Source organism: Ruditapes philippinarum, unplaced genomic scaffold (genome assembly GCF_026571515.1).
Source record: "Ruditapes philippinarum isolate M1 unplaced genomic scaffold, ASM2657151v2 ctg977_1_1_1_1, whole genome shotgun sequence".
Taxonomy (NCBI): domain Eukaryota; kingdom Metazoa; phylum Mollusca; class Bivalvia; order Venerida; family Veneridae; genus Ruditapes; species Ruditapes philippinarum.
In genome coordinates this window covers 275,905-299,431 of record NW_026864126.1, presented here as the reverse complement: position 1 = coordinate 299,431, position 23,527 = coordinate 275,905, and the positions used below count along the sequence as shown (strand labels likewise).

General features: G+C 32.1%; 1 protein-coding gene across 1 annotated transcript; it reads right to left on the bottom strand.

The window, feature by feature from the left end:
* Positions 1–465: 465 nt before the first annotated feature.
* On the bottom strand, positions 466–22,102 carry LOC132724492 (glycoprotein-N-acetylgalactosamine 3-beta-galactosyltransferase 1-like). Its single transcript, XM_060709364.1, has 6 exons — positions 21,810–22,102; positions 15,030–15,164; positions 14,497–14,680; positions 10,292–10,415; positions 8,062–8,292; positions 466–6,543 (listed from the first exon to the last, which is right to left on the bottom strand). Exons 1-6 carry the CDS (start codon positions 22,069–22,071, stop codon positions 5,965–5,967), a joined length of 1,515 nt encoding a protein of 504 aa, XP_060565347.1. The 5' UTR covers positions 22,072–22,102; the 3' UTR covers positions 466–5,964.
* Positions 22,103–23,527: the final 1,425 nt, after the last annotated feature.

The window sequence follows — 23,527 nt, the reverse complement described above, 5'->3', positions numbered from 1 at the left end:
AACACATGTGGGGAATTGATTTAATCCTGTGACAAATTGTTATATGCCAAATCATTATTGTGGCGAATCATAACATTACCTGATCTGCTGCGGTGGGATGGTAGCTGCTAGTGAGACCCTTTAGTAAAGTACGACCAATACTTATTTTATAAAACAATGAAAATAAATCTGGATTCTATTTTTTTCTAAATGAACATGGGGCCAGATTCCCTGAGGGAAACCAAATATAAAATTCAAACCAGTTTTTTAAGCTGTAGGACGATGGTAAAACTATATATATGTACCTCTAACAGGCTACTTCTAACTGTACCTCTAACAAGGTGCTTCTAACATTTTAAAAGGAATGATAATTAAAGCGAGTCAAACAAAATATCCTAACTTAATAACAGTAAGCCATGATAGATTACTTTTGTATATCAAACATTGGACAAAAATATATCATGATAAAATGAAGGTAACAACCAATAAATTATTTTCTTATTTATTTTCATTAGTTTAATTATTGCATTGGAATAATAATTCTAAAATCAACATTTCATATAACAAAAATAATAATCATTTAATAACATAATTAACAAAATCATAGAAAAATAAACACAACTGGCACTACTGATAAATATAACAAATGAACCGTAAAAAACACAACTTTGGCATGTAAGTTATTAAGCTCCACATTCATTGGGGTACATCATGTACATATTTCATTCTTTTGCTATAATAGTAAACAATTATTGAATTAACTCAACAGTACAAAATCATTACCATGAAGATAGTTTTAGTTTCATGTACATGTGTATTTTCTATTCTTTTAAACAATAAAGTACCTTTGCTGAATGTTAACAATCAACAAAATTGCAAGTCTTGTATGACAGCCCAATATGACCCTTAATTTCTAAAATGGACATGTCCTGCTTCCATTATTGGAACTGTCCATTATCAATTAATTTTAAGGGTAAGTTAAATGAAAATTCAACACAAAATGGCAAGAAAAATTATCTTACTATCAAAGACAGTTGTTTATAAAAACAACAAAAAACAACATATTGGTGGGAAGTAAAATCATTGTTGTAAAATAAGTCTACAAGTTGAACTTTGTGTTGGCAATAATTTTATAGAGGCAACTATTACCACTAAGACTAATTGGGATCAGTTAAATATAAACATAACAATCTACTAGTATATAATTAACAAGCAAGCAATCCTTGTACCTTATCATCTAAAAACACATAATTAACAAACCATTAACCTTTGTCTAAATATATTCAAAATTGAAGAAAAAAATACAAAGCATTTTAAACATTAAAGCAGCATGCCTCCAACTTTTTTTAATTCTCTATGAAAACTAAAATATTTATACTTTCCCGTGAAATATTGTACAATTAAAAATGATTTTACCGAACTATTTAGTAATGCATTTCATTTTCTAGCAATATTGACCTGAGACTGATTAAATGACCGAAGACTTTTCGGTTTCCTGAATGCAATGATATAGATTTCCATAATTAAATCAATAATTACACCCCGATGGCCAAGTGGTAATTACAACAAAACTGTAGTCATGTAGTTACATGTCTTCAACAAATCGTATTTTAGATTTCTTTGATTATTTTTTAATTGAACAGTTTAGTGATAATATTATGCAGCATGAACAAATCAAAAACATTTGTTTGACTTCCGTGTGTTTATTATTTATTTTGAAATAACTTAATTTCGATAAATATGTTTAGTAATTTTAATATGTTAAGTCGTTTTTATCAGTTATTCACATGTATAAAAACATAGTTGCAAAGTTTGGCAAAATATGACTAAAATATAACAATAAAAGAATAAACAGAAAAAGAATGATATTGCATCAGGTATAGAAACTACAAACTTCATTTTGAAACTGATAGTGTTTTCACTGAGGCTATAAAGACAAGTGTTATGTTACTTTTTTCAAGTTAAACCATTCTGCCATACTGAAGAATCTGTAGGGTTTACTTCTGAATTTGATAAACAACAAAACGTCATTGAATATTGAAATGTCTCAGGTCATAAGTTTGATTTTAACATTTATTACATGCATATGGAGGCATGCCACTTTAAATTCATATATCAACTGACAAAAACTTTCATACTAAACTTTCATACTATCACTTAGACTAACAAAATATATATTCATGTCATCATTATTGAAAGAATTTGTCTATAGCTATCTGATGAAATATATTATCATTATAAGAGAAATTGTGTGTTATTTTACAAATGTTTCATATTCCTGTTTAAAGGGGTTTTGAATTCTCAAACATATCAATTAACCTGGTATTGCATTTAAAATAATACCAAAATCACAATGAAGATAAATATGTGATTTATAAAGAATAAACAGAAAGTCCTTGACAAAGAGGGGTTTAACCCCTCGAAACGTTGGAAACAGAAAAGTTTGTGTAGTAGATAAATACCAAAATCACAATGAAAACAATTCTCCTTAATGTGAACAAAACTTCTCATCTAAACCATACAATGTACATTGTAATAAATGTATATACAAATGTATATATATAGGTTTTTGAAAAATATTTGCATCTACAAAATACCTTTCAAAAACACTGGATCCCAAGAAGGATACAAGAACGTGGCAAAAATAACAATAAATTTGGAGAAAATAAACGTTCATACAGTGCTAAAGTATAAATACCCAAGTACTTTTGGCGTATTATGCCTTCATCAGGGGTGTATTACATGTATATATATATGATATCAATGATTATATGCTCCTTTTCAAACTAAATTTGAGAGTAAATACATGTAGTTACTTTTTATGTTTGCTTCTTAAACTTTTTGTCAAATTGTTCTAGGTTTTATGGAAGCATTTGGGAACCTTTGGTTTGTTCAGCAGAAATCACATAACTTAACAGATAATATGCCATTTCATTCATTTTATGAAATTCTTAAATTGTATCATAGCATGTTTTAAACCTGAATAAAATGTAATCAAATTAAAAAAAACAAATCAAATCAACAAATTCCCCAACTAAATGCACTGCTTACATATCAAACAAACATCAATTTGGCCTTATTAATGTAAAGTTATATTGCTATATAATTAATCATACACAACAAACTCTAATAAATAATTACAAGAACAACACTTCACATAAAATTGCATAAATTGCACTTTGATTAAGAATAGCACCACACATTATGATACTGATTTTAGATATGGAACAACTAATGACTTTCATACACAAAAATAGTAAGACATTTAAAGTTCATAATGACAGAATATAAGAAGAATATAAAAATTAATTCTACTTTTGGATGGTTTTATATTATACCAAACTTTTTAAAGTAGTCATATGATGAATTTCAAGGTTAAACAGTGGTGGAACACCTCAAATGTCGGTAAAATTAAATATTTCAGGAACCAGGAACAAGAGGGGACCTGAGAAATACAATCAGACTTCTACAGCTAGCTAGATAGCTTTCTCATATGTCACAATCTAAGGTCCTGTGCTGAAAGTGAACACACAGTGGTTACAGGCAAGTGTTTCAAAGTCAACTTAGCCACAGAGACTTCACCAATAAATGCATTCAACGACTAAACATCATATTTCTGAGAAAAAAAAACAAACAAAAAAAATAGCATAGATTTATATTCTGTTTTAGACTAATCTTTCAATATCATTACTTCAACTAATCACAATATTCAGATATCTAAAAAAAATCAATCAGAAATAATTTGTAATTAAACATATGAACTTTCAAAAACTGCAAACAAACAGCTAACTAAGAATGAACTTTTCAACTATTTCGTAGGTTTTTTTTTTAAAAAAAATTCTTATAACTTTTGAATTTTTTTATGTAAACTACTTCAGTAACTTATGGGAGCCAACCATACGTGGAATGGCCAATCTTCTCAATTGTTAAACTATTAAATGCCTTTACACATAATTCTGAACATCACTTGGCTGAGGTACAACAAACCTTTTTATCGATATGTACATGTAAATAACTGACTACAATTACAAAGTTTTTTAGAACCAGGTAAACTGTTTATTGACTAGTGAAAATAACATGCATAAGTAATTTTCTTTATATTTGGTTAAGGTGACACTTTACGAAGAAACATGACTAGTTAAAGAAATTTATTTTCTAAACCTAGCTGATGAAAAGTAATGTGTTATTTTTGTTTTTTTTTCTTAAATTTACAAAAGTGTGATATGAAATAACAACACATTTCAGTCTTGTTTCATCACATGGTAGTATAGAAGTATTTCACATTGTATGTATCAGAAGGCACTACAGTAGAACCACTGATGTGAAGGAACTCAAAATTTGTGGCAGAAGTCACACCCAGAGTGGTAAGGGGCAAGTGATTTGGAGTAAGCAGCTTTAACCACTTAGCCATGGAAACCAGTAAATGGGAATATAAAATCACTGCTAACTAGAAACAGCATTCTAGTGTTTCTATTAAGCTCCAGACATTGAACTTAGGAAAGTCTCTGGTTTCTGTTTGTACAATGTATTGGAGCTTTCTGTTGATAACTTCAATGCATGGAGGCTCATACTGGTGTGTACTTGTTCTTAATTAGATACTTATCACAAAGAAATTGCCATTTTTATATTGTTGAGATAGGCATATTAACATCTGCTCCATGCTGTTATAGTACAAACATTTATACATCTTTGAGAATACCTTATTAAAGCTTACAAAAAAAACAAAACAAAAAAAAAAGCCACATAAAAACAAGAAGAATTCTCTTGACTGATTACAACACATTGTTAAATGACCAACATTGTCTTGACATAAATGAAATTTTGATAAATGCATCTTGGATTTCTCTTAATCATTTTCATACATGTATGTAGTTTAAGGTACAAACACATAACATATCATTAATAAAAGGTTGATAAAAAAAATCAAACAATGGCTGCTTCCAATATTAATGTTTGCAGCCAAAAACTCGATATACACAGTGCAATATTAACATAATCTATAATTAATGATGAAATGACAATAAAATAACTCTAGTCACACTTATTATTCAAACAATCATTTAATCAAAAATCACCTTGAGCCCTTATTAAGTAAATGTTTGTTACATTTTATAGGAAATCAAAATGATGCTCATGGACTGATAAAACAAATATAAAACACTAAAATATATACACATTAGAGGTGCCTCATTCATTAGTGTAAACAAAAACTCCTCATATACTGAAATATAAAACAATCCTAAAAGGCCCATTAAGCCTTAAAATGCTATTATTTCTGATGGCCTTTCAATTACTAAAAATGCATATATTTCTGAAAACAATAAAGCCATAAAATGGTCATTATTTCTGAAAGACCATTTAGCCACAAAAACTGCTGTTATTTTTTTAAAGCCCATTACCCCACCCACTCCCCTCAAACAAACCACTATTTCTCAATTCTGAAGGCCCATAAATTATTTTTGACGGCCCACTGAACCCTAAAATGACATTATTTCTATACCTGAAAAGTTTTATATTTATGGTGTTATGTTACAATTTCAAAAACAAAAACTATAATCATTTTCCATATAACTGATACATCTTTTGCTTTTTTGACAACTTTGACCATTTCAATACAGATACAGTAAATTAGTTTTTTGTATGGAAGAAAATATCCCACTAAAATGTTTAGCTACATTTGTAACAAATTAATTCACTTTCAGAGCTGATTCCTTCATATCATAATCAGCTAAAATTCACTTAATCCATTATCAATACATTGTAACGGTATTCCCTTTTCATTTCGGAGATTTAAAGTGTCTTTTATGCTATGTTCAAATGTTATAGAATTTCCTTTTTTTAAGTTTTCACTTTGCAGGAAACTGAGTTATATGGCATCTAGAATATAATTATGCTTTGAATTAATTTCTTTTTCATCAATGATCAAACATCTTTAAATATACAAAATTGTAAGTTATCATCTAAAAAGTAAAACATGACTTTAGGTTAGCTTACATCATTTTGAATCCTACCTTTTTGTAAAGTCATTTTTAAAAGATTTTTCTGCACAGGTTTATTAACATCAACTTTGGAATGCCTGGATGCTTTAATTTCATCAAGATCAGGCAGATGCTTGTCTTTATCACCAGTATCAACTTTGATTCCTAATTTCAAAATGTTGTCATTTACATTCTCTTTACCTTTATGATCTATTTCATCATCAATGTCCTCTTTCTCATAATCCTCTTCATTTATATTTTTGTCCAAATCCTCATCACTATCAATCTTATTATCTATATCTATTTCGTCATCATCTATTTCAATTGTAGCATGAATACTTCTCTTTCTCCCCAAATTTTCATCTGTCACATTATTATTACCTCCCTTGGACTGTATAGTACTCTCAGAATGATCTCCCTTGCCTTCAGGCTGGTTTTTCATTTCATCACTTTTATTACACTCTTCTTTGATGACTGTGTCATAACCATAAGGTTTTAAATGATAGACAAAGTATTCTAATACATACATCATATTTGGAGGAACATAGTGGAAACTTATTGCATAATCACTGCAACAATCAGGACCCTAGAAATAAACAGAATTATTGATAATACTATTTCTTTACTTGAACTGGACAGGTGAGAAACACTTTCATGAGCACAATAGTTATCACAATTTTAATGCTCAACAATTAATACAATATCATTGCAATAGGTTTTTTTTTTTTATAATTTGCCTTTGAATTACATTTAGAAATCTAAAAGAGACATTCAAAATGTTACAAATCCAGCTTCCACTTACTTTTTATAAACCATAATTTTAATAAAACAGCAAATTAGTTTCCCAAATACAAAATATTAGTCATCATCAGAATGAAATCTAATATATCTCTGTTGCTTAAAGTCTATTTTGTGACAGGCAAATTAAGGTAACTATCATAACATATCATCTTAAGCATATCTTCAGTCACTCAAAACTGCGCACTTTTTATGGCTGATAAAAACTTAGACAAACAAGAGCTGTCAGAAGGACAGCGCGCTCGACTTTTTTAGTGCTTGCCTATAAAACAAAACTTTGACAGTTAAGGGCACACAAGACTTTAACTAGGAATTTCTAAGTACAAATCAAGAAACATTTTCACAGAGTTATCTTCTCTTGCTTACAGATAGGTCTCATGATGGCACATAAGAACTCCAACTTCCAAAGTAATATCTCAAATGGTTAGGTCAACAAGTGGACAAGAATGAAAATTTTAACTGAGTTTCTAAGTCAAAAAGGGCCATAATTCAAATAAAATCCTTAACAGAATTACCTTCTCCTGCCCATGTTTGGGACCATGATGGTAAACAAGTATTCCAACTTTCAATTTAATATCTCAACCAGTTCAGTCAAAAAGTTGACTGGTACAAAAAAACTTAACCAAGATTCTAAGTCGATAAAAGGCCTTAATTTTTAAAACAAATCCCTGACAGAGTTACCTTCTCTTGCGTACAGATGGGGGTAATGATGTGAAATAGCATTAAAAGTTTCAAAGCAATATCTCAAAGGGTTAAGGCAATAAGTGGATTTTACCCATATTCAATGTATTTTCTAAGTCAAAAAGGGGCATAATTCTGTCAAAAACCTTGACAGAGTTATGTCCTCTTGTCTGTTGATGAAGGTCGTGATGGTAAACAAGTATGGTCAGTTTCAAAGCAATACCTCCAATGGTTTTGAAATAAAGTGAGGTGGTACAAAAAACTTAACCAAGCTCAATACACTTTCTAAGTCAAAAAAGGGCCATAATTCTGTCAAAAACCTTGACAGAGTTATGTACTCTTGTCTGTAGATGGAGGTTATGATGGTGAACAAGTATGGTAAGTTTCAAAGCGATACTTGTAATACTTCTGAAATAAAGTGGGGTGGTACGAAAAACTTAACCAAGGTGTGACGCCAACGCTAACGCTAACGCCGACGCCGGGGCGAGTAGGATAGCTCCCCTTTTCATAGAAAAGTCGAGCTAAAAAGTAGAGATATTAACATGACTTAAAGAAATTCACCTTATTAAAGATTCTTAACTTTTATATTAAAGTTAATTTTTGAAAAATTGTAAAGATATCAAACCTCTTTGGCTGGGTGGTAATTATATGACCAGTACCACATATCCTTTGGTAAGATCCCAGGTATCAAATGATGTTCCGGGACAAATGGGTGGAAACGCTCTCGTTCCAATTCATCTCTTGAGTCCCCGGGTTTCACGTCTACTGACCCTAGACACTTGCCCATCTCAAGATCTTCTGCTCCCCCACCATCTGATCGACATTTGTCTTTATTGTCAAGTACAGTTGCCAGTTTCTACAAAATTTTAATGAATTTCAATCAACATTTGTCTTTTTTTGTCAAGTACAGTTGCCAGTTTCTGCAAAATTTTAATGCATTTTATTCAACATTTGTCTTTATTGTCAAGTACAGTTGCCTGTACCTGCAAAATTTTAATGAATTTTGCTTGACATTTAACTTTATTGTCAAGTACAGTTGCCAGTTTCTACAAAATTTTAATGCATTTTCAATATACTGTTGACTTATTTTTGATACACACCATGCCTAGAGTAACTATAACCCTCACACACAATTCTTGTTGGCCCTTTAATCATTATTTTTTGAAGGTGAACAGTTGAACTTAAGAAAACCTTCAGGAAGTATAGAATTTATAATACAAACACAACATTATTTGATATTTGACCTTCATTAATGACCTTAATCTTTTGCATGAAAAGGGTAGCATACATTCTGCACATCAGTATGCTGATATGAATATTTTGGTTTGAAGAAAATCCTACAAGGGAGTTATGGAGAGAACAGAAATTGCCTGACATTTGACCTTAATTGGTGAATGTGGGGCAACACATTGTATGGTAAATTTAAAAGGTACCACAGACAAAAATATATAACTCTTTCAATAATATTTTTACTGCATTAGCCTGTGTTTTGATACAACTAACTAGCATGTCATCATCTGGATAGATCAATAGGTGGAGCCTTGGACTGTGAATCAGGATATCTGGGTTGGATTTCCGGACAGAGCAGGTCACTTTCATTGTGATTGACCATAATATCCTTTATACAGTCAAATACTATGTACCTCTACTCTTGCATGTACAGAAGTCATAAATTCCTTGTGAAAATGAAGGAAACTTTGTTCAGGTAAACTGCTTGAAAGCCTTCCCAGGAAAGATGCGGTGGCTGAAATGAAAACTACCAACACCACAACCACCACCAACATACTTAAGCATGCCAAATATAATCACAATCAATGAAATATTTCAAAGTTTTCATCTGGAAGCCAGTTATTTTACAGGAAGTTTGCTTAAAAAGGGGCATAACTCCATCAGCATTGGGTCATCTAATAGTTATGACCAAGTATGTGAAATATGAAGACTTTGTGATAATAGTTTTTAAGATAATCAGCGGAAACCATGTCGTCAACTGACAGACAGACTGACGATAAACATTAAGTTTTGTGTTGAGTCTTCAATACTTTTTGAGTTATGCCTTGGATAATTATGCACAAAAGAGTTATGGTTCTTGGGTACTGTATTCCTCCTAAACAAATTTAACAACATTTTAAAGTTTTAGGGTTACAACTAATATAGATTTACTCATGCCAGTGTGAAACATGTACAGACATGACAAGGAATGGAAAGAAAGGGACAATACAATTGTAGTTTTCATGGCCAATGCCCTTTCTGTATTGTTTAGTTATGAATCTCAAGTTGTTATTTTGTTGTGTTTACATTTAACTTGGTCTTTCTTACTTTTGTAAAGCTCATACAGACGGACTGACAGATAAATGGAACAAGAGGGCCATGATGGCCATGAAATCCATCACCTGAATATAAAACTCTCTCCATGACAAAGGCTTTAATTTGAACAAACATGGTAGACAACCACTAGATGATGTTTCGTGCTAAATATCTTAAGTTTTTCTTTTGGTTGCCATGACAACCAGAGTTCTGCATGGAATTAAATACTTTAAACAATTTTTATAGGTGACCACCAATGAACATTCCTAAGAAGTTTGGGTGATAATTGGCTTAGCGGTTTATAAGGAGATGGCGTTTAACATAAAAGTTTACAGACTGAAGACGGACAGACAGATGGACCAAAGCCGGACAAAAAGAGATCACAAAGCTCACCATGTCACTTTGTGACAGGTGAGCTAAAAACTGACAGACAGATAAAGTCTTTATCCCATTTGGTGGGGGATAACAAAAGACATATGATTATCACCTATAATAACTGATTGTCAAAAGAAAGCATTATATCTAAATGACACACTAGCATAAATAAATACCTTTAGCGCCTCTTTACTGAGAACATATCCTGCTCCCCCAGACATGTAACCATTCTTCACATATGGTTTAAAGTGGCGGCCATAAAAAACACCCGTATCTGGATCTTTGTCTTGAAGGAAGTATCTGTGGGCAAGTGTGAAAAATAATGATAGTGTTATAACATGCTTTTCAGGGGACAATGAAATTATATCTTGATAATTTAACAGTGAAATTATAAAATATAATTTTCACAGTGAAATTATAAAATATAATTTTCACAGCAAGAAATAAGTGAGTGGAAATATCATCAGAAATACACTCTGCTGAAAGTAACATGTACTTCATTATGAGAAACATAAGAAAATATATAAGATAACAGAAACACTTTTCAACAAGATCAATGTGACATCATGATCTGAGAGTGCATGTTGTTAGGCCGCAACACTTTGTAAAAATATACAGAAAACCACTTAAAAGTATGAAATAAAGAGAAAACATGTATATTAATTGTATTAACAAAAGTGTAGCTGAAAAGTGTGAAATGTTAATAAATGTAATTACTACATAATTGTTATTAATACAACATTTCTAGTTAAAATGTTATGTTATTACATGTAAGACCAATGAAGTGGCAATTGTTAAAACTCACATAATTAATTGAGTTTTTGTTTTAAATGACAATGACAAAATGTATATCAATACAAGGCTTCTACCCAAAAACAACATAACATACAATTTTCAAAGCATTTACAAACAGTGCAATATTGTACATGTAAAATTATGTTTAAACAAAAATCTGGTTACTATCTATACAGTGGTGCGCCTCTTCATATTTAGTCATTATAAAAATGTTCAAGTTCTAACCACGAATATTTCTCTTTGTTTTAATTGAATTATCTGTAAGCAAGTTTAAAACATGTATGATGATAGATCATGTCCATCATGTCCTGATACTTAGTTTAATTTAACAGATATTTCATCACCATTTAAACATAAAGCAATGTCTGTTTGGTATCAGTGTTATTTGATACATACAATACTTGGAATGACTGACATATTTAATGGCCTGACAACAGGCGGTAGGATTTAGTTGTGCAACACTTATTAGAGGTAAGATGTACAATTTTCAAAGCAATACAACACTTGCATTCAAACTGTGATTCTGCATTGTTGGAATCATCTGAAGTTTCCCTAAAAAAATGTTCCCTCCCAATTGATCCCTTACATACTTTACTCACTAAATATATTTTTTTTTCTCCACAAGTAATGATTAATACACATGCAATTTTTTTTTTTCAAGTCTATAATAATTGTCACAGGGCAAGGTTAATGTGCAGGCCGACCGAGACTAGAAACTGGGACTCTGGAATATCACACTGCGGTTCTACTGACTGAGCTATGTGGCAGTCTACACACTACCTCCCCTGATTAGTGATGGTTCAATTAACCATGACATAATTATTTTCAAAATAATTTGGGATTCGATTCTCATACAGCAACTTTGGGTCTCCTGAAGAGTTTTTCAACATCATTTTTATCCCATCTTACTACTATGTTTACCTTTTAGCCCTAATAGTTCTGGAATTTCATTCATTAAAACACATCAGGGGATAATTGGGAAATATGTCACCTGTCATCATGGGAGGTCTGTACAACAAGTATTTAGAGATAGAACATGTCATATCCTGTAAATCTAGTATTAAGTTGTATGGATTCAAGAAATAGTAGCCTTCACACATTAAGATTTGCTTGTACATCAAAGTTTTTGTTGGTGTTGTACTACAAAATCCTACCGTCTGTGGAGGCCTTAAGGTGCCTGTTTTATCAAGAATTCTTCAGTTTCACTTTAATCAGTCTCTTTAAATTGTGTCAAATACATTACAAAATAAATTTAAATTTTCTGCTACAATTATAGGAGTGTCAAGAAACTACAACTCTATAAAATGATTAAAAACAAATTATATATGACAGAAAGAGTAGTTTCCCTTCAACTTTTTGATATGATTGACACTTCATGAAAAATTCTAGTTTTATACCACAAGAAAATAAATGTTAAAATTTGTCTGTTTATTACAGTACTGTAAAATGAAACCACTCCATGTTAATATGTTACTCAGTGTATTTACAATCTTTAGCTGCCAGTTGTGAAGAAAAAATGTCCAGAGCTATTATAAACCCCAGAACATCAAAAGAAGTAAACCAAGGAGCTATAAATTTTCCTCACCATATTATTAAATCTTTTATTTGATCAGTTTAATGTAGCATCTGGAATAATGTTTTAAGAAAGAAAAAAGCATGCATATAAAATAAACATATTTGTAATGACCATATTGACCGATGGGGAGTGGAACAGTGGAAGTAGCTATGTATGTTCTTTATGACCAATTAAAAAGCAAACATTTATGTAAGAAAGTTTTCTACTTAAATAACAGTAGATAAGTTATTCAATCCAAGTCCCTCTTGTGTCTGAAATAAACTGAAAAGGGAGCTGGGCTGAAAAGTCATCAATTGAAATTAATAATTTTTAGAATGTTACAGTGTCTGTCTGACCTAATGCCAAAACAAAAGAAGTACATTGTATACAGGGATCATGTCAATACTTGGTTTTAAGAAAGTGACTTTTCCCTCCAGAGAAAACAAGTGTTTAACTTAACAGTGTTATCAGGTGATCTTTCAATCTTTCATGCCATAAAATGCAACAACCACTGACAGTATGACAAATCAAAAAGTAGGACATCTAAAATTGCTTTCACTTCATTATGAACAGTACAGATGAACTAACTACACATGTATATATATGAATTGTTATCTAGTCATTTTCAGTAAAACTATCTGGTTAGCCTAATAGATAGAAGATAGAGGATTGGACTGAAAATCGAACGACCCAGGTTTGATTCCCAAAAAATGCAGGCCACTTTTTGTTTGAAATCTTTTCTATGGTCATAGACACTGTACATCTGTTCTGGCGTGTACAGAAGTTATCTGCTCCTTAGGAAAGTGAAGGCAACTAGTACTGGTAAAATATTCACAGCCTGCCCATGTGGTGGCTGAATTGTGCTCTAGTGAATTCAAAGTGGCTTATTGCCGTGATTTGGAAGGTAAACTATCAACACCACCACTATTTACAGTAACTTCATGTGTTATGGTATATACAATAATGTAAAAATTAATGACATCAAATAATAAAGACCTGTTTTTTCATTGCTGTATAGTTGCAAAAGGTAACCTAGACAAGGGGACATAATTCTGCAAACACACTAACCAGAATAACCTGCCCTGAATAGTCAACAAATAATTCAAGTTTTAATTAACCGTCTTTAATTTTTTATGAGAAAATCTTGAATGGTTTTTGAGAAAAAGATAAAATAAAAGAAAATTATTATTATAATTAAAAAGCAAAAATGCCTTTCAGGATTATCTGCCCCTTAAACATGCATTTCAAATTTGGTAGTAAAGTAGTACTTCAAGTTTAAAGAGAACAACTATGATAGTTTTTTGAGCTAAAAAGTGTCTGTTTCATGTGAAATATTTCACTCACTGTAGTCCCTTTTGCCAGCAGACACATTTGCCATATTTCATATAATGTATTCAGCCAGACGTATTCCAAACCAGACACTTATTGTATCATTTGTGTCTTAATTTTCTTATTTTGATAATAGTAGAGTATTCCCCATATTTACAACAAACAGCTCTTTATTCAAAACATGCAAATTCTATTACGAAAATGTGTCAGGCAAATTAAGTGTTAAGCAAAACAAATTACTATACCAAGCAAACATTAATGTAGCAACCAGTGTTAAAAATGACAGGGAAGGATCATCAGCTGCAGGGCATGACAAAGGCTATGACCTGAGCAAATGAAAAAAAAATCTTCCTGATATGTTGGATAGTTACATACACAACAAGAGCTATCACTTAAGGTGATTTTCGGTTTTTATCAAAACATACATATCCATTTATTGATATAGATTCATTATATCTTATCATCAATATTGCTACGTTGATAAACATACATTCAAATCTAGAAATGTGTCAATAGAACATAGATGCTCCCACTTTCAACTGTTTTGTCAGCCTATGGATGGACTGCCTGACAGATGGACTGAAACGAGCAAATTCATATCCCCCACTCAAAAAATAGTGGTGGCATATAAATACAATATGAAATACAACTATAATAAGAGTAACAGAGAAATAGAATAAAAGAAAAAGATGGACTGGTTACCTCAAATTCTCCACTATAACATATGTGTCGTCATCTGCTTTCATGAACCAGTCTGCCTCGTCTATGTAATGTTCATAAACATATTTAAATGCAGCTTTAGTCTTAGCCCAGAGGTTATCCCGTCCCTCAGTTACTTGAAGGTTTACAGTTGGTAAAGAACTATCTTTTGATGTACTCATGAATACTGAAAAATAATGACACTTGTACATTATTACATTAATTTATAATCAGGGAGAGCTTTAAAGTGGCTTTTCTACCAATAGTCTTTTTAAAACCCCTAACCCTAGCAATGTGAAACCCTAGAATCAACCACAAAGTCAATATCACTGCACACATCTTCACCATTACATGATTATTTAATATTAACTTCTCAATAAGCAATGCACAGTTTATTAAGAATTCAAAAATAATAAAACAATGTACATTATGTATGTATTAACTTGATTCATTCATATTTAACAAGTTTGTAGAAATTTATATTTACCATATCAACTATATGTACAAGTAAAACATCTAAATTTCCGTCCACTCACCTAAAATATTGCATCTTTTCCCCCAGGTAGCTTTTACATGTTTGGCTTTGGTATCATGATTACTTGGATTGGTCATGACCCAACACAGGACCTTTACTTTATCAAACAGTTGCTTAGCAACAATATCTGAAGATTCTGAAAAAGAAAGAGAAAATAATTGTCTCTTAGCATACAGCTTAAAATTGCATTCACAATTTACCCTTACACTACTTACCTGATGGAAATGACTTTTTCTTTAAATTTCTGTATTTTAATTATGGTTCTTTGAAGGAACTCCACTGAGGTTTAAAAACCTCAGTGGATAACATTTGAATTTCTTACATAAATGAGCTGGGGTACTTTAAACAGAAATATGCATAGATAGTTAAGAATAATACTTTGACATTAATTAAATATTATATTTTTATGCTTTTCTTAGCCCGATTTGAGTGAAAAGTGTTTAAATGCTTTTCATTTTGGGTCATTTTTTTACAATTTGAATAATTATATTGAAAAACAATTTTAGTGTGCAAATGATCTAAAATTTTGCACATAGATTAGTGGTCTTAACCTACATCAAATGGTACATTAATTTTATTTTATCTTTCTGGGAAAAATATTTTCAGTACCATCATGTCAAAATACCTCAGTGGAGTCGCTTTAAGAATTTGATTATTAATATGCTTAAATCAAATAGAAAATTGTTCTAGTTCTCAAATGTTAATGAAATTGACTTTGTATGGTCAGGGATAAATACTAACAACCATAATTATTGTTGCAGTGCTTTTTAAGCTTAGGGGCTAAAATTCAACCCCACCATGCCTTCCAAAACCTTATACATTGTATTTATATATTTCCAATTTTTCTATAAAAAATTAAATGCCCAAAGGCAACATGTCGACCTTTTTTACATCAGACCAAGAGGTATTTTTTTGCCTTTGACCTTAAAGTATGACATTGACCTTTGACCTATCCACATGGCTGTTATGTGTGACATGCCTTAATTATCATTATTTTGAACATTTGTGCTAAGTTATTTGAAATTCTGCCAACTAATGACAGAGTTATGCCCCAAACAAGCATATCCTGGATGGACACACATACATATACTGAACTATGTCAAGCTCTCCACAAATGGGCTTGACAAAAATTATTTTTTCATACCCATTTCAACAAAAGAGAGGGACACATCTTTATAAACTAGACTTTGAAAAGATTATGATAATTTGTTTATGAATTTAACATATATTTTAGACTAAATGGCTGAAGCTGGGTTTTTTACTGTTTATTGGAAAGAGACCTTTAAAAGCCCTTTGATTATGGAAAGAATTACCACTTATGATTTGGGAAAGCACAATAAAAGTAATTAAAGTTTGAATGTTAAGGAAAACAGCATAATTTAAAAAATTCTAATAGGAAGAGCCTTTTATAGGTGAAATACCCAGGTATTATGTTCTCACCAATTATGTCAAAAAACATTCTTCGTAAGTTTTCTGTCAATTTTCATCAATTATAATTGTATTTTGTGAACAAAATACTTTTTACGTTCAAGTCGATAAAAAATAATTTCTTCCAAAGACGTGTCTGAATTGTGATTTTTCGACCAGAGTAAATGATTTATCAGGGCCATTATTTCACAATTTTAGATGCAAAAATCTTGCCTCATTCTCCCCCAAATTAAAATATATTTCCCACTATTTTAATTTTCAAAAAAGCCCTATTTTTAAAATTTAACTGCCAATAGCAAGAGACCCATAAATACATGTGCTCACTCCTAAAAGAAGTTATCTAGAGTAGGGTAAGACTGTCTGTAATGTTATAATTTGTGAAAATGGTACTAATTTACACTATTAAAATGTAGTTATTACATATTATGTACATGTAAATGGGGAAAACAATCATCATGTGTTCAAAAATGTATTGATTTATTATAATTACTTTACCAAATGAAGTCTCACAGTTTGATGTACATGTTTCTAATGTTTCAAGCTATCAAATTCACAATTTTTTACTGACTAAAATTTGACAAAATTGTGAATTTTCATTGCACAAATGTTAAAAAATGATACTTTTTAGCTTTGTGAATGGGGGCCCTATTTCAGTCCCAAAACTGTGTGAGAAAAAAAACCCTCTGAATGTTTGTTTTTGAGATGAATAAATGAGAATGACATCTCTTTTTATTTTTAAAAGCAGAAATTGGTATTTTATTTGTAGGGTTATCAATATTAAAATGGCTATGATTCACTTCAGGCCAGTGATGTTTTGCCACTCCACTGAGGTGTGACAGGCAATTTGGTGTCAAATAAAATAAATAATGAATAAATCATCACCATCAAGGAGAACATGTTATTAATTATTTACTTTCAAAAATGTATAATCTAAATACTGTATATGTATTTCTATCCAAAATAATGACCATATACCTTAAGCATAATACATTTTTCAAACCAACTGAATAAATAATTGTATATTTTAAAGTGGGGCAAATTGTTACTTAAGAAGAACCTGAGTATTGTCACTTAAAAGTGGGTCTGAATGGAGCAATTATGGTCTCTTGGGTGAATCATTATATTACCAGTTATAAGGGCCTTCGTTGTTTGTGACAACATTTTACATAGTTACCAGGTATCTGACATGATTATTGATGGACTTTCCCTACAGCGTTGGCTTCAGGGTACTCATCCTGTCACATTCAAAAAACAAGTGTAATACTATACCTTAAGCTACATCTGACCTCCAAGTACCTATAGAATCATGGCCACCCTTTTTTGAGTCCTCAAATGGTGAATAAATGCCTATTATAGACCTGGGGGGTGTGCCAGAGGGCAGAGGGGGATGTGCCCCCTTCTGCTTATGGGTTTGAAGGGGGCAACAACTGGCCCCTCATCACCAAGAAGATTATGGTTTGTGAGTGGCTAAAAAATTGGCCTCAGGTCGATCATAATGGTTATGTGTAAAAATGTTTTGAAAAGTCAGACCAGTTTAATGCATAGGCCTTGTCAAATCCGCAATAGCACAGGAGATGAAGTGATTGTCTAACTGTCGAATATATTAGGGGTCTGTAGTTTGATCCCTACTTTTGTAATTGTTTTTTAAGGCCTACTCTATTTCTTTATTTTTGCAGTATATTTTCATGGAAATGGCAGAGTGCTTCCCATATTGAATATGTGAATATATATGAATTAACTCAAAAACATTGTCTTGATTTGTATTGTTTTTACGCCATTGAAATGACATTTTCTAATTTTAATCCAAATTAATTATAAATATTAATTCTGAAAGCATGTTTAAATATTTATAAAGAGTTTAGACTTTACCAAAAATAATTGCTAAACATATTAAATCAAAACGAACAACATAAGCAAGCATAGTTCCGTAATATTGCTTCATAGGGCTAAGGCACAAATTATATCAAATCAAATCTCACTATGTACATCTCACGGAAATTATCAAAAATCTTCCAAATATTGATATATTGTGTGCATTGACCGTGTACATTGTAAATTAGTATGGAATTGACAGGTTAATAAAACCAAACAATAATGGGTTATGAATAATCGTAGAGATGTTCCAATTGGAACTGGAAGCGGTGCATGAAATACCAAATGACACCTTTAAAATGAAAAATGTAAAGTAAAAATGATCATTCTTTTTCTTTTGACTCCCTCGTACATACAAACATAGGCTTTGCCTACTTGCATAATAATGCATAATTATAATCCAAAACTTTAATGCCGCAACAGATGAAAGAAAAAAAAAAACGTTACAAGGCAGCACATAAAGTTTTGGAATCCAGTAATAAGTATTAGGAAATCATAAGTTCTGGCCTCCAGAACTTTATAAGCCGCTTTTAACATTTTTGTTTTTCATCTGATGTGGCATACAAGTTTTGGATTAGACCTGTTATGAAACCTAACCAGAATAACATATGTTGATTTAACCTTATTTTTCATTTGCATATAGACCCTTGTCCCAATCAATTGTGCATTTTGCGATAAAACAACTATTTTAATATTGTTCTTTACCATGTTCTCGCAATTAACCTGTAATGGTAAGGGCTGTCATTGATGGCAAATTTTGTATCAATATATCGAAAGCCAAATGTCAATGATATATTGATATATCCATTTACATTAACAAGAACAGTGGAAAACAAGGGGAGCAGTGGCCTTGTGGTTAAAGTGTCTGCCTCTCAACCCTGATTGATTGGAGCTCTACTGGGGTCATAACCATGTTTCTTCATATGACATCAGTACTGGTTGGTTCCAGAAAGCTGACTTGAAAGTGATTAATAGAAGTTGCAAGAACTTGTTTTGCAATCAAGCTTAAAATAAATTTGTTTCAACAAAATACAGTGGAATATATATATTTGAGTTTGTTTATAATTTGTCAACATGATGCTAGACCTGTGTGCTTATATAAGACATCAAAAGCATAGCAAACTAAACAAAATTGTTTTATAGTTTTTATATCTTTTATACTTCCCAAATTCAACTGTTACTAAGGTGTCTATTAAATATTGGATAAGAGAATTTCAGAAAGAAATGACTTTTCTTCTGAAACAAAATAGAACTGAGCATATTAATTCAAAAGAATGGGAGAAAAATATATAACAAGAGCCATGTCAACATGGCCATCTCTCGCCGAATGTGTTTGCTCATTGGAAGAATATATATGTAGTAGAGCAGAATAATTCAATTTTAAGAGGTCTTTTGGTAATGAAAACTGTTGGCTGAAGTGATTACAGATTTGAAACCTATGTGAATACTGATGGCTGAAAATAACAAAGGGCAATAACTGAAAAATAATGCAGGGTAAGTTATCATTCTTGTGTGCTGCACTCCTCCTCAATGAGATCTATCCATCTATGAAGTTTCAAGTTGATACCTCAAATACTTTTTGGGATAAGCTCCGGACAAAATAGTATGATAAAGAACAAAGGGCAATAACTCAAAAATTGTATAGGGAAGAGTTATCATTCTTGTGCACAGCATTCCTCCTCAATAAGATCTATCCACCTGTGACATTTCATGTTGACATCTCAAACACTTTCAGAGATCTGCCGAGGACGTGATTTTGCGCCATTGGCGCTAAAAAAATGAGAATGGCGCAGGAAAATCGGCAGCAAAGGGCCATGGGCACATCTAAAATCTGTGCCAGACTTATAAGAAAACAAAACTGTCTGCTGGGTTATTTAGTCATCCAGTCAAAACTGGTACCAACAGCAACATGTTACCCATGCTCCTGTAATTACGCATATTCTTGTGTTTATCCATTCCCCTATAGCTTTTGTCCATGTTATCTACTTACCGCACTTCTCATAATCCCTTTCCCACACAGATACTCATTTCTACTACCGTAAATTTAATCCAATAAAACAAACAAACAAATTATACAACTACTTAATATTTAAAATGATTATCGGTAACTGAAAAAAAAGTGTTGCTATTTTAAGAAATGCTGTAAGTTACAGTATAATCTGACAGGTGTTCAACTTGATCAACCCTAAGGTCACTCAAGTTCACGCAAGTTTTGGCTGATGAAGTGTAAAAAAAAGATATATATTTCGTCATCAGAATGTTTGACAGGGTAATTAACCAATCAGAGAAACATTGTGCATGACTTTTTTCATGATCAAAAGGTCTGTCGGCAAATGTCTTTGATGTATGCTGTCTACACAGAGGCATACAAGGGGCAATAAAATTCGTCAATATACAGTGGTAAGGGACATTTGGTGCAAAGTAGGAACAATTAAATGGATAATACATTACAAGTAAGAACCAGCAATTATGCTGAATAAATTTGCATATCAAATTTTTGAGCAGCCAATTAAAAAAATATTTTCATTTTTGCCTGCAATTAATATTAAGTTAGAAAGTTACCATGTAGGCATAATTTTTAATTATTGGTAAAGTACTGAATTATAAGTGAACCACTTGTCATAAAATATGATTTAAGTTTTATTACTGGGGAAATTCAATTATCTACAAACTTTTTAACAGTTATTTTGGTCAATGTTTACTTATTTTCCCAAGGCCCATACTTTGGTAAAAATGGCCCATCATTTTCAGACCAAGTGGGCCCAGGGCCCAGTACTTTCAAATTCTTGGCAGATCTCTGCGCTTTTGAGTGTAGCTCCACTCAGGTGAAAAATTAAGTATGAAAAATAACAAAGGGCAATAACTCAAAAATTATACAGGGTAGAGTTATCATTTTGTGCACTGCACTCCTCCTCAATGAGATCCATCCACGTATGAAGTTTCAAGTTGATACCTCAAATACTTTTTGAGATATGCACCGGACAAAAATGTCGGACGGAAGGACGAACGGACGTTCAAACATTTTGGGTTTAGGGGCTATTTTCTTTGTTATTTTCTTAAGGGCTACTAGCCCATAAACCCTTTGATCACAGAATGAACCTATTGTTCTCTTTTGTTCTCTTTACTATTACATAGCCCCTAAACCGAAAATGTTTGCTCGGACGGACGGACGAAAGGTCGGACGGACGGAGACTGTCTATATCCCCCGCTGCCTTTTCGGCGAGGGATAATAAACTGATAAAAGTAATCATTACCAGCAATATATTATTATGGGCCGAGTTGACCCGTGCCGAGTTGGAATGCGGCCAAGCTGACTCGAGGGCCGAGTACGTTTTAGGGCCGAGCTGACCCTGATTCCGGCTAGCCACTTTCAATATGGTTATATGTTTTTCTATCATAATGTCTTGCTACCAAAACAGTAAAATGTATCATTAGAACGAATAATAAACATAACTCTAAGAAAATCGTTTACTGTAAATACCTCTGTGGCTATGCGCAAGATGATCTGACCATTTGACAGTTTCCGTTGGTCCTTTCACATCGAGTTCACCGTGACTGTGAGGATCCATCGGGATATACAATCCACTTCCCGATGATGTAAACCGGTTTGTTACAGCCGGTAACTGAGAATTATTTACAGATGAGAAGGCAAAGAAATATGTAAATGCAAAACCAAAGACTATTCCAACACAAAAAGTAAATATTGCAGACTTTGACAGCACAAAACCTCCGTTGGCTGCCATGTTGTTAAAAAATAGCGAAATGTGTTTTTTTTACAGGAGAGTACTCAGATTGAAAAATGCAACTCCGTCAAACTTCGAATACAATCTCAACGCAGTGATCCCCCCTTCATACTTCGTACGAATGATTACAATGAGTTCGAATAATAATAATACAGTAGAATCCTTACCTGGACCATCCCGGATTTAGGACCATCCCTCTATTAAGACCAATTTTAACGGAATTTTCTGTTTCTGTTAATGGTATCATGATCCACAATTAAGACAACCCACTTATAACCGCTTTTAAGACCAGCAGTTTTAGACCCAATTCATTGTGTTATTCTTTATCTAATCCCACTATTGAGACCATCACAAGTTTGTTATTATTCTATCTGCTTGAATGCTTTTAAGCGTGACACTTGATGTAACAATGTGTTAATCTGTAATGATGGGCAAATTGTATGGAGTTAAGTTAGGTAAGGAAGTAGTTTAAGGTTACTTTCTGCACACTTATTTTGTGAAGAAATAATATCTTATGGTGATGATTTTCTTTAGACCGGGCGGTCAAGGATAGCCTACGAAAGACTTAATTAGTGCATGCAGTTATTTCCTGCAGGGTCTATGAGATACAAGGGAATCCGGGAACCAGTCCCGGTCTTGAATAGATCCCTTGGTTTTTTACATGCTCAGTGTATAGCACTGATCAATACATGCGAGGATTACGTGGGTTTCGTACAGTATACCTCTAGGCAAGTGGGAAACACTGATAGTGTTCTGAAAAATCCAAAGGGTGTTACCAAGGATCGAACCCGAAATCTCAAGAGTGACAGGCAGTGGTCTAACCAACTGAGCTATCGCGCCACCTTTATTTAATAGGTGAATTATATACATGTTTGAAACAATACCTATGAAAATTTAACATAATATGAAATGTCTTCAGAAATTTTGATTATTGTTGAGAAGAGTATTAGCCTGCAAGAAGTTGGACATTAAATGTATTTGGAATATTATAGATATATTTTCTGAAATGTGTCCAGGAGTAAACTGTACTCAGTAAAGTCAGAGCTAATACATGTAGTAGCATGACCGAGCACGAACAACTTGATTAAAAAAAATACAGAAATATTATTGTCGGCGGAAATCTCACTATTTAGAAAAGCTTTCGATTTCTTGATAAATTTAAGATAAACATGTAATACAATCACAATAATTTAAACGGTAGCGTTTACGTGTTATATAGTGCATTCAAATACTAGTATCTCTCTATTTTTCAAGTATGCAATATCGTTTATGCATTTTTTCTCTTACATGAGTTTGTGTATACGTATTTGTGGCAGCATTTATTTGGAATATTTGCATTATTTGAATAATGACCATGAGAAAATATTATTTTTAGCTACATATACCAATAGAATTTGTGTGTTGTACGGTCTCAGGTTAATGTTGCATACTATTTGAGCCGCGTCACGACAAAACC

Excerpts from the sequence above, each read along its gene's own strand:
- LOC132724492 (XM_060709364.1), bottom strand. The coding sequence starts at position 22,071 with ATGGCAGCCAACGGAGGTTTTGTGCTGTCAAAGTCTGCAATATTTACT. Across the intron at positions 10,416-14,496 it reads GTTATAGTGGAGAATTTGAG|ATACTTCCTTCAAGACAAAG; the intron begins GTAACCAGTCCA and ends ACTTGCCCACAG. Across the intron at positions 6,544-8,061 it reads ATTACCACCCAGCCAAAGAG|GGTCCTGATTGTTGCAGTGA; the intron begins GTTTGATATCTT and ends GTTTATTTCTAG.